This window comes from Schistocerca cancellata, chromosome 9, assembly GCF_023864275.1.
Source record: "Schistocerca cancellata isolate TAMUIC-IGC-003103 chromosome 9, iqSchCanc2.1, whole genome shotgun sequence".
In the NCBI taxonomy this organism is placed as follows: Eukaryota; Metazoa; Arthropoda; class Insecta; order Orthoptera; family Acrididae; genus Schistocerca; species Schistocerca cancellata.
The window spans coordinates 167,668,666-167,681,334 of NC_064634.1; the positions used below are offsets into that span (position 1 = coordinate 167,668,666).

Sequence of the window (12,669 nt, forward strand, 5' to 3'; positions counted from 1 at the left end):
TAACATCTGAGGTCATCAGTCCCCTAGAACTTAGAACTACTTAAACCTAACTAACTTAAGGACATCACACACATCCATGCCCGAGGCAGGATTCGAACGTGCGACCGTAGCGGCCGCGCGGTTCCAGCCTGAAGCGCCTAGAACCGCTCAGCCACACCGGCCGGCGTGGTACTAGGAAGGATACAACATCTGATGCAAGAAATCCAAACAATAGATACTCAAACAAGCGGGAAATAATTTTTTCACTGTTGCTAGGGTTTCGTATAACAGCTGTTCAACATAACATCCATCATTCCATTTTCATAAATGTTGTATTGAAGAAACAGACAAGCAATTTCAGTTGGGGTTATATTGACCCCAGTGATACGTAATGCAAAAGCCATGAATAAATTTTAATCTCTTGTAAATATAAAAACGGACAAAACATCATTGGATACAGATGACTCAGAAAGTGTTTATTCATGTATTTTGAAAATAATAGTTTTGCAAACAAGGTAGGTATACATTTCCAATTTGCATATTATGGGGTCATATTGATCCCAGTGGTACTAAGAGAATTAAATAATTATTTTCTGCATTTTAGTTCTGTGTGTGTGAAATTTGTCGGTCGCTTTAAATCATTTTGATGAGAATACAACAGACGTACGGTAAATTTCAGGGTTATTTCAGTTTCTCTTCAGCTGAGTCAACCAATACATTGCTTCCTCCCAGTATTACCACACGGAAAGACCTCTAAGGTAAAAATGAAGGAGAATAAAGCTCACATGGGGACTTTACCAACAACCGTTCTTTCCGCGAAACTTTCGTGGGTAAAAGGAAAAGGGGAAAATGGCGGTGGTACACAAAGTAACTCCCGTCACACACATGACGCGAAAGCGGGTTAATATTGCAATGTCACTGAGCTCTGAGCTATGTTGAAAGTTTTAAGTCTCCAGCTCATCGGGAACTTAGTTTATAATCATAACGTGTTAGAAATGACAACACACTATCTTTTATTTTGGCGCAGTGTAGAGGCATTTCTCGCTTATATCACGTACGTATCTATTAGTTACACGTTGTTTTTTATTTCCATATGGAAGAGAAGCGGTGGATAACATACACTTCAGTCTTGAGCCAAGCCCTGTGGCCATACATAGTTCGCAGGATAAAGCTGGAACTGCTGCTCAAACCCATTATTGAATGCTGGGTCCAGACTGCTGACCTGCCACGCAGACCCGTTGCAGTCCCCAGCGAAGAAGTCTCCGTCACTTCCCAGAGGGCTAACTGGGAAATTCGCCTGTGGTCCCTGAAGGCCACTGATTGGTGGTGCCTGCCACTGGGAATGAAATCTTCCCTGTTCCTGTGTGGGAGGTGCGATCGTGGTGGGCAGGTATGAGGGCGGCTGGTAGTCTGGGTGGTAGCCAGATGGCGTTGGCGGTTGCCCAGGAGCGCCGTCGGGTCTGTAGTCGAAATACGCCTCAGTGCCGGCAGGAGGAGGACCATTTGGTGCCCCCTGGTGATAGTTTCCTGCAGGGAATCCATTGACATTGTTTGGTGGGTTCAGATGGCCTAAGTTCTGCTGCACATCATTTTGATAGCTCTGGCGCTGACGAAAGTTCTGAGGATTCTCTGGGAAATTTTGATGCTGTGGAGACTGCAGGTAATGTTGGTGCTGCTGCGTCTTCAGATAGTTCTGGTTCGCTGGAGCCTTCATATAGTCGAAGTTCCCTGGCGATTGGTAGTAGCCGCCATTTTCTGAAGTCTTTGTGTAATCGTAGTTGCGATACTGTCTCTGATGATAGCTGCCAGTTGGTGTTAGCAGTGGTGGACTCGTGGACGAAGGCGGTTGGTAGTGGCTGTTGCGTTTACCAGGAAGGTAGTAGTATGATGCTGGCTTCTTATAGGGGGGCCCATTGTTATTCTGGTAACCTACATCGTTCCTGTCGATCTGAAACATATAGAGCGATTTATTTAATACACGCTGCACAGTTGTTGTCTCTGCTCTTTCTGGAAGTAACAATCTCTTTCCAATTGCTAAACTAAATGATAATTGTGCCCGTCCACACTGTGAAGCCAGACGAAGTTGGCTCGGAATATAATTGTTGCGTCTGTCAACCACTTTCCACGAATCGCATTTTCACAATTTGTGTTCATGTTTTCAGTTTCTAGCAGCAAGTACATTTATAGATAAAATGAACAGAATTGCCTTGGACAGTTCTGTGCTCTAAGGCTACAGTAATGTCATCAATGGATAAAAGCGTGGTAGTACCTTCTCAGGCTAGTAGTGTACAGTGCTTGTCTCATGAAAAAGTAAGGAAAACGGGGAGATGAGAGGGGAGGAGAAGGGAGGCCAATTTTCCTTCATGGAATCTGGTATCAACCGTACACATCTTATCATTGTTCATTTACCTACCGTGGTCTGGCGTCCAACTATCAGTCTGACACAACAGTAGAGTTACAACAGTACCAGCCCCAGTAGAGGGGGACGGGAGAGGACTGGAGAGAGGGGGAGGAGATGGATAGAGATGAGGGACAAGGTAGGATGGGGAAAAGAAGGGGAGAGGATGGAAGAGGAGGGGGGAGGAGGAGTATAGGGGTATAGGGTAAGAAGAGGGAGAGGGGAGTAGAAGTGGAGAGGTGCGAGGAGGAGAGAGAGAGAGGAAAAGGATGATTATACAGGACAGGGAAGTAGGGGATAGTAGTAGGAGGTGGAGGAGAGGATGAGGCGTGAGACGAGGGAGAAGAGAAACGATACTCTCACTTCTACATATTACCGATAGCAGTTGAAATTTCTTTTGCAAGTAAGGCTAATCTAGTGGAAGTTCGAGTTTTCGGCTGCAGTGCCTAGACTGTTAAACGAATTACAGCAGAGTCCCGCTAATCCGAACCCTGGTAATCCGAAAGTTCGGTTAATCCGAACATGAAAAATGTTAGGCTAAGTATGGAAAACTGTGCGGTAAACTGCTGATGTTGTTGTGGTCTTCAGTCCAGAGACTGGTTTGATGCAGCTCTCCATGCTACTCTATCCGGTGCAAGCTTCTTCATCTCCCAGTACCTACAGCAGCCTAGATCCTTCTGAATCTGCTTAGTGTATTCATCTCTTGGTCTCCCTCTACGATTTTTACCCTCCACGCTGCCCTCCAATACTAAATTGGTGATCCCTTGATGTCTCAGAACATGTCCTGCCAACCGATCCCTTCTTTTAGTCAAGTTGTACCACAAGCACTACTTCTCCCCAATTCTATTCAATACCTCCTCATTAGTTATATGATCTACCCATCTAATCTTCAGCATTCTTCTGTAGCACCACATTTCGAAAGCTTCTATTCTCTTCTTGTCTAAACTATTTATCGTCCACGTTTCACTTCCATACATGGTTACACTCCATACAAATACTTTCAGAAACGACTTCCTGACATTTAAATCTATACTCGATGTTAACAAATTTTTCTTCTTCAGAAACGCTTTCCTTGCCATTGCCAGTCTAAGTTTTATATCCTCTCTACTTCGACCATCATCAGTTATTTTGCTCCCCAAATAGCAAAACTCCGTTACTACTTTAAGTGTCTCATTTCCTAATCTAATTCCCTCAGCATCACCCGACTTAATTCGACTACATTCCATTATCCTCGTTTTGCTTTTGTTGATGTTCATCTTATAACCTCCTTTCAAGACACTGTCCATTCCGTTCAACTGCTCTTCCAAGTCCTTTGCTGTCTCTGACAGAATCACAATGTCATCGCCGAACCTCAAAGTTTTTATTTCTTCTCCATGGATTTTAATACCTACTCCGAACTTTTCTTTTGTTTCCTTTATTGCTTGCTCAATATACAGATTGAATAACATCGGGGATAGGCTACAACCCTGTCTCACACCCTTCCCAACCACTGCTTCCCTTTCATACCCCTCGACTCTTATAACTGCCATCTGCTTTCTGTACAAATTGTAAATAGCCTTTCGCTCCCTGTATTTTACCCCTCCCACCTTCAGAATTTGAAAGAGAGTATTCCAGTCAACATTGTCAAAAGCTTTCTCTGAGTCTACAAGTGCTAGAAACGTAGGTCTGCCTTTCCTTAATCTTTCTTCTAACAAGGAAACCTCCCCATCGCACCCCCCTCAGATTTAGTTATAAGTTGGCCCTTAAAACCCGTTTACCTCCAGAACGGGTGGACATAATAAGCGGAAATGTATCGCACTTCTTGCGGTAACCGGTCCCTTGGTGGTGTAAAAAAGTGAGCTTCTATGTCAACGCAATCTAAAGATACGACCGTTTATGTAAAGAAAATTTACGCGAAAGGTCAAAAAATGGCTTCAAGAACTATGCGACCTAACTGCTTAGGTCATCAGCCCCTAGACCTAGAACTACTTAGACCTAGCTAGCCTAAGGGCATCACAGACATCTATGCCCGAGGTAGGATTCCAACCTGCGACTGAAGCAGCCGTGCAGTTCGTGACTGAAGCGCCTGGAACCGCTCGGCCACCGCACTCGGCGAAACCCTATTCACCTCATGTATAATGATAATATATACTGTGTAGTGAGGATAAACTGTATTCGCCAGCAACTCAGATCGTTTGATCACGGAACTTTTACGAAGCTACATTCAAACTTTGTTCGAAGTCGTCTGCAATATCCGTTTATAAACACCCTAGGAACGTCGTATGCGATATCCACTTCTGAAGACGCTGGCAGATACTGCAGTACTATAACAAGTAGGTGGGAATTTATTGTTATTGGTCCATGCATGACACTTTATTTCAATATCAATTTAACGCGCCTAGGTGTTCGTATATGGCTGAAACTAATGAACAAAAAGTAAATAAACAGCAAACAACTTCGATGTTCAAATCAAATGAAAGTCACATGTCGTAATTACAACATAATTTCGTTGTTACATCTACATGTCTACATCAACAGGATTTCTTCGCAATCCGGACTTAACGTGCCTGGCAGAAGTTTCGGGTTATTTCTTTACCGTCCCACACATTAACAGTGTGCGGGAAAAAGGACCACTTAAATCTTTTCTTGCGAGCCTTGAATTACATTATTACTATGGTTTCTTCCTGTGTAAGTTCCCGAGGAAATACCATGATCTTGCTGAAACTTCGCTCAGTGAAAGAGGGGACAAAATAAGCGAACGCGTGTCTCGGCTTATCTGCTTACACTCTACCGCTTCTGAGAAAACGACGGTCAAAGTTTTCAATGCGCTGTTGCTATAGTGTAGATACCTCTTAGCGGGTAAGCATTCAACTGAAGCGGTGGCTCTGCGGCTTCCATAGCGACTTCGGAACTTTGCGCTGCGAGCTCTAAACCCGGTTTTTCCTTTTTTTCTCCCTCATTCTCTGAATTATCTACGAATGTTTATTCCAATTTATGTTGAAACACTGTTGTCGTTATTCGCCAGTTAATTTACGGTGTAAGGAAATAAGTTAAAAAGGGAACACACAGTGCGTAGTGGGGCGATCACTCTGTTGTAGAAATAATTCAGAAGCCAGGATCGCTTAAATACTGTTTACTGGATAGCCGGTTTCAACACACTAAAGGTGCCATCATCGGATCTGAATGTAGATTAACATTTATAAACCATTTGGATATAACGATACATGAGGCAGACCTGATGATTTTAGTTCAGCTTGTCTCATTTGTTTATTACTTTTTAATTCATTAATTACACATAAAGTTAATTGGCGAATAATGACAACATATTTCAACATACATTAGAAAAAAACATTCGTAGATAAATCTGACAGAGAGGCAGGAAAAAAAAATAAAAAACCCAATATGGTCTCGAACCCGGGTATCAAAGTTAAAAAGGAACGAGGGTGGCCACTGAGCCACCGCTTCAATTGCATTCTCGTCTGCAGAAGGTATCTACACTACAGCAACAGCGCGTTGATAACTTTGACCGTCGTTTTCTCGGAAACGGTCGAGTGTCTGCAGATAAGCCGAAACACATGTTCGCTTATTTTGTCCTCTCCTTCACTGAGCAAAGTTTCCGGACAATCAGCCTATGACACTTGGCGAGTCCCCCTCGTTAGTCGAGTCGCTTCTTACGTCCGGCGAGAATTATGTATGCCTCAGAGTAAACTGCGCCACTTGGAAACACGGCGAGCGGGGATAAACACGTTTTCCTTCTTATAAGGCAACCTTCTACAGATAACATTCACAAAGTGTTCTTCAGGTTGCCTCAGATATTTCAGAAATGTTTCTTGCGTTAGGCCTGCCGCATATGCAAAACGCAAACATTTCATTTCATGTAACATTTATCAGGATAAGACATGACAAGAGTGGACCAGTCCCTTCTGAGAAAAATTACTGATTCGAAGTTGCTCCACTATGTAATGACACGGGTACGGGCTTGCGATCTCTCGTTTATGCCATCGATTTCCGTGTTACACATACTTGGCCAATGCGTTGTGGCTGCCATCTTGGAGGAGGCAGTCTGTTTCCTGCCAGCGCTATTTCCGCAGCCGATATTAACCGCGACGAGTCATTCAGTCAACGCTAAATGGCCCATCTGGCTGAGGCAGACAAGGGCGCTATAATAGCACTTCATGCAGAGGGATTTTCAAATGGCTATATAGCAAGAAGTATGGGTCTTCACAAGTCGACGGTAGCCAGGTGGATCAGAAGAAAGGAACAGAGTGGTAATTTGAATGGGAGGCCTCACGGCCGTCGCCGCAAAACAACAGCAGCTCAGGATCAGCAGATACGCCGTTTCAGTGAGAACCATCCATTTGTCAACGCACGACAAATTCAGCAAATTCATGACGCTTGGAATGAGTTACTTGAATCTCCTAGTTATGTGGCTCGAGTTGTTGGCTCAATGCCCAACAGACTTCCAGCTGTTGTGGAAGCCAAAGTAGGCTATACGCGATACTAAGCAGCATCAGCACAGGTGTTTTTTTTTTTCAGCCCTTCACCAACAGCTGCAAAAGCTGTTTCAAGTTTATTTTTGTTTTTTTGTTTTTTTTTTACAGACGTATATATAATGTAATTTCAAGGAAACGCAGTAAGTGGAATGTGGACAAACAGATAAATACACAGCAATATATGTAATATTTAATTCGATGAGAGAAGAAATACCTTAAGTATTCATGCAGTCTCTATAAAATGACACACGTGTAAATGCAAGAAGGATACAAAACAGTTCAGCACAAATTAAAAATATTGAGGAGAAGCTCGCCGATGAAAGCGTAATTGGAGAACAAAGGTTGGGCTAGAAGCAGAGGTAAGGAGGCCCGAAAAAGCAGAGAAAAATCAAATACCCAATAGACTTTGAGTCGTTGTCGCAGCAAAGGGCGGTTGGTATATGCGATTCGGAGCAACAGTAGAAGAACAGTTTTATTTACTGATTTTTGAGGCTTTATTTTGTGACGGCTAAACAGTGCTGCATCATGAGACCCGCTATTTGTCCACATGTGGCTAAACATCAGAGGTGTAAAAAATTTTGAGAGGTGCCGAAGTTCTCTGGAAGAGTAACGTGTTTTAGACAAGAAGACGATTTTTAGTTCATTTCATTTTAACCATTCACACTATGCTTCGACATTCTAATCTTTGATTTCATTTTATTATTATGTATCTTTTCTCCAGTGAAAGTCAACGGTAGTAAGTTTCAAGATATGAAGAATAACTGGAAGTTTTTAATTTGTGAAATAGCGTATTTAACAGTTAATATTTTCAACAAACCTGTAGTTATAGGACATATTAAGAAGCAAGTCAAAAATGGCATTTTGGAAATATCAGGTTGGTCTCTAAAGCCGGCCGGAGTGACCGTGCGGTTCTAGGCGCTACAGTCTGGAGCCGAGCGACCGCTACGGTCGCAGGTTCGAATGCTGCCTCGGGCATAGATGTGTGTGATGTCCTTAGGTTAGTTAGGTTTAATTAGTTCTAAGTTCTAGACGACTGATGACCTCAGAAGTTAAGTCGCATAGTGCTCAGAGCCATTTGAACCATTTGGTCTCTAAAAGGGTAACGACGGTAAAATAGCAAATGCGAAACTATGGGTAACAACTATTGTTGATGGTGAGGAGCCGTAATCGATATGCCACTATTCTGTAATTGTATTTCTGAAGTTTATGGTCAATCCTAGGACTGACACCGATACTCTGTTTTACGTAAAGAATATAACCTTCAAAATTTATTTAGCAGCGCAGAATATTAAATGACAGTTTATAGATCAGGAACCTAATCCAACTGCCTTTAATTTTATTTTCACGGATGACATTGAGACAGTAAATAACAAGAGAAATAACAAAACTCTCAGAATCAATATAGAGAATTCAAGTATCAAGTGGATTCAAAAGTTTGCTATAATAGCGAATAATTGCTTTTACAGACTCCTTCATGCCTACGTTTTCTGTCAGACAATGTTTGAAACAAGGACTAACAAGGTAAACAATTTTTCCACAAATTGTCAAATTGGAAGTCGGAGAGCCAGTTACATAAATTACGATAAAACAAACGTTTTTCAAGTAACTGATCACAGGAGGCATCCAACGAATTTATTGTGTGTTACATGCACAGTATGTAAACTGGCAACGCCACCAACACATAATACCACTAACAGGGGAACATCCCCATCGCAGCGCCCTCAGATTTAGTTATAAGTTGGCACAGTGGATAGGCCTAGAAAACTGAACATAGATCAATCGAGAAAACAGGAAGAAGTTGTGTGGAACTATGAAAAAAATAAGCAAAATATACAAACTGAGTAGACCATGCGCAAGATAGGCAACATCAAGGATAATGTGAGCTCGGGAGCGCCGTGGTCCCGTGGTGAGCGTGAGCAGCTGCGGAACGAGAGGTCTTTGGTTCAAGTCTTACATCGCGTGAAAAGTTTAATTTATTTTATTTAATTTATGATTATCACATCCACAACAAAACCTAAATCGGGCGAGGTAGAAGAATCTTTTTACCCATTCGCCAAGTGTACAAGTTAGGTGGATCGACAACATATTCTTGTCATGAGCCGCACATGCCGTCACCAGTGTCGTATAGAATATATCAGACGTGTTTTCCTGTCGAGGAATCGGTTGACCTATGACCTTGCGATCAAATGTTTTCGGTTCGCATTGGAGAGGCACGTCCTTTCGTCTACTAATGGCACGGTTTTGCGGTGCGGTCGCAAAACACATACACTAAACTTATGACAGTGAACAGAGACGTAAATGAACGAACGGACAGATCATAACTTTGCGAAAATAAAGAAAGTAATCTTTTCACTCGAGGGAAGACTTGAACCAAGGACCTCTCGTTCCGCAGCTGCTCACGCTAACCACGGGACCACGTCGCTGCTGAGCTCACATTGTCCTTGATGTTGCCTATCTTGCGCATAGACCACTCAGTTTGCATATTTTGCTTATTTTTTTCACAGTTCCACACAACTCCTTCCTGTTTTCTCGATTGATCTGTGTTCAGTTTTTCAAGGCCTATCCACTGTGCCAACTTATAACTAAATCCGAGGGAGGTGCGATGGGGAGGTTCCCTTGTAAGATAAGTCGTAGGGTTAGTATTGCCTCACGTGTTCCAACATTTCTACGAAATCCAAACTGATCTTCCCCGAGGTCGGCTTCTATCAGTTTTTCCATTCGTCTGTACATACACACTATTTTAATTTACACAGTACAGTAAACATGTATTAGAAAAATTAGCAAGAAAAACATTAGGTTTAATCAATGCATAACAATGAAAGAAAAGCTGTCAAACTTACTAAAATACAGCGAACATTTTATCTCTACTTTTTCGATGACAAAAACTCAGTCATTGTTTATTGGCGTAATGAAGACAGACTGTTATGTGACCCATAGTTGCGCTCTCGTCTCATAAACATCAAATCAGCGGGTGTAGCAGTGGGCTGTTGCTCCAAATAATGTAGCACGAGGTCAAGGGCTTCTGCTGCGTCACTGTATGGCACCAGCTCACCTTTGTTGCTTTCAGGCTCATTGTCACTTCCGTCACAGCACTCCACTTCTTCCTGGTCTTGAGTCACAGCAGCAACAAAATCAGGTTCTCCACACATGCCCCATACGCTGCCATCCACTCATCTCTGTCTCATTCACTAGCTTCTTCACATCCAGGGATTGTATCCTTTGTAGAAGATTTTCCTCTTCATTTTCAACTAGGTTGTCCTGAAATTCACACATCCAGGGATTGTATCCTTTGTAGAAGATTTTGCTCTTCATTTTCAACTAGGTTGTCCTGAAATTCAAGAGATGTCCACAGTTTTCTCCACGATTTTGTCAGAGTATTTTCTGAAATATTCTGCCTTGCCTCAGCGGCCTAATAAACAAAGTCCTTCATATTGGTCTTTTTTATTTTGTCCACTAAATTAATGCTATCATCTCGGATCAGCATTCTTAAAAATTGTTTTCTGTAAATCAGTTTTAATGTTTGCAGTACGCCGTGGCCCATAGGCTGTAGAAGTGGTGTACATTCGGCGGCAAAAACTTCGCCACAATTTCTCCATCACATAATTCCTCAGTGCTGGGGTGAGATGGCGCGTTATCAATCAAAAGGGTTGCACGGGAGACAAATGATTTTTCATAGAAAACCGTCTAACAGAGGGAGCAAACTGGCCGTGAAACCATTCTTTGGACAGCTTACCACCTATCCACGCTTTTTTCTGGTTGCGATACTATACGGGCAGGGACTTCATGTTGCAGTTTTAATAGCTCTGGGCGTAGCAGATTTGTCGAACAGCATTAAAGGCAGCTTGTGATTACCAGCAGCGTTGCTGCACGCTAATAAAGTCACACGATCTTCTCACATTTTAAAACCAGGAGCATGGTTTCCTGCTTTTGTTGCCGAGCTTTTTGTTGGCAATGCCCTAAAATTAAGGCCAGTCTCGTCAGCGTTCTAAATTTGTTGGGGAAAATACTCTACCTCTGTCAACATTTTTTCAAACTCACCCAAGTATTCCTCCGCTGCGTCACGACCAGAAGAAAGCTTCTCTCCAGTAATTGTTAGCTGACGGATTCCATGACGTTTTTTGAATCTGTCCTTCCAACCCGTAATCGCACTAAAAGACTCATCACCATTCATTAACTTGTTCAGGTAACCATCCTTCTCCTGAACCCGTGCTTCACTCAAAGGAGTTCCCCTTTCTCTTTCCTGCGTAAAGCAGGGACTGTTTGAAAGTCTGCCGAATTTCGAGTGTTTTTCCCGAAAACGTTGCACAGGACAATTCAAGCTTCACTCGGTTCTTTTTCCAATCACAAATGGTTGCTTTACCAACACCCAGTTCCGTTGGCAGTTTAGATACATTCTCACCATTGTCTATCCGCTTCAAAGCATTCAGTTTTTCTTTGAAAGTTAACGTTGTATGTTTCCGTTTACTCATGACGAAAATACGTACATCACTGCACCTTAATGAATACAATACAACTGTTACGCATGCCAGCGATCGATAACTAACGTACCCAAGCGCTTTGCGAGCCAAGTGGCAGAGCACTGACCACAGACACTGCAGAGGTCTCAACAACGCGCACAAGGGCGGGGAGCAGTGTTGCCGTCCTCGCGACGAAGTCGCTAGAATTAGCGCATTTTATGAACGTTTAGCGGGCAAAATTGTGGCTTTAGCGGAAAAAAATTTTAGCGACTTTTTAGGCAGTCAAGACTAAGTTACCTTTTAAATATTCTGCATATGAGTCGGTCTTAAAACTCAGTCACTTTCGGCTATGGACCACCGCTACATCCTCAGTGTTGTGCTGATTTTCTCTTCCTAATAAATATCAACATTCCTTTACTTCCCTAATTCCCCTTGTGGGGAGAGAAAATAAAAGATTACTCTATGGAGAAAAACTCAACGCATGCATATTGTACCGCAAAATACTTTTACACCACCAGTATCCGCTAGAGACTTTAATTAACTCTTCGTTTATACTCGCATAATGTAGTCAATTGCGATTCAAAATGCTTCCTTGCTATCACGAACTTTCTTACGACCTGCTAATTTTAACAATTTTCTTGGAAAGTTATACACGGCTATATTAATTATGTACAAAAAGATCCACGTATTTCCTTAATCTAGTACAAAAATGCACGGCTGTGTTTACTTTTCTTTTTTAATTAAACTGAAGTATGAAACCAAATACTAGTATATTAATAGGCACAGATTGGAAAAGCTTATTTGTATACGAGAAACGGTCAGCCATTTACACAGTAGTAACATCATGTAAAGATGATAAAGAGATTTTTGCCAGTCTCGTTAAGTGTCAAAGTTCTGGTGCCAAACGAGTGAATAGAAAATGTAAATATTTTCTCGCAAGCCTAAAAGTGTAAGTACGTTAAAATGGGCATTCTTTTAAAATTCCTATAATAATTATTCACATTCCTCACAGCATTCTTTGGAAATCGAAAAAGTGATAGTTTTGAGAGCTGCTGCAATTTATAGCGCTATACTATGTCCGAAATAAGACCGCATTTTTATTTTGAATGTGCTTTTGCACTTCATTTACAAAACGCACAATCGTTTCGCAGCGTTTATACAGAACAGCCGCTTGGCGGCAGTGCAGTAGCGAACCCGCAGAAAAACTGTAGGAGCTTCGTGACTCAACAATGAATAAGCACAAGCATACTGTATTGGAACTGGACTATTTGGAATGTCATATTCATTTTAGTTGTATCGATATGTTGCGGTGTCGTTAGTTCTTGCAGTTGTTCACAAATTATCGGTTTTGATTGTGTAACGA

At 42.1% G+C, this 12,669-nt stretch overlaps 1 protein-coding gene across 1 annotated transcript in view; it reads right to left on the bottom strand.

Annotated features, from left to right (window-relative positions):
* Window positions 1-791: 791 nt before the first annotated feature.
* LOC126101263 (uncharacterized) overlaps window positions 792-12,669 on the bottom strand; it is a 29,307-nt gene continuing 17,429 nt past the window's right edge. The window contains exon 3 of the mRNA XM_049911950.1: window positions 792-1,927. Coding sequence (XP_049767907.1) covers window positions 1,103-1,927 — 825 coding nt within the window. The 3' untranslated portion in view covers window positions 792-1,102. The remainder of the gene's footprint in view (window positions 1,928-12,669) is intronic.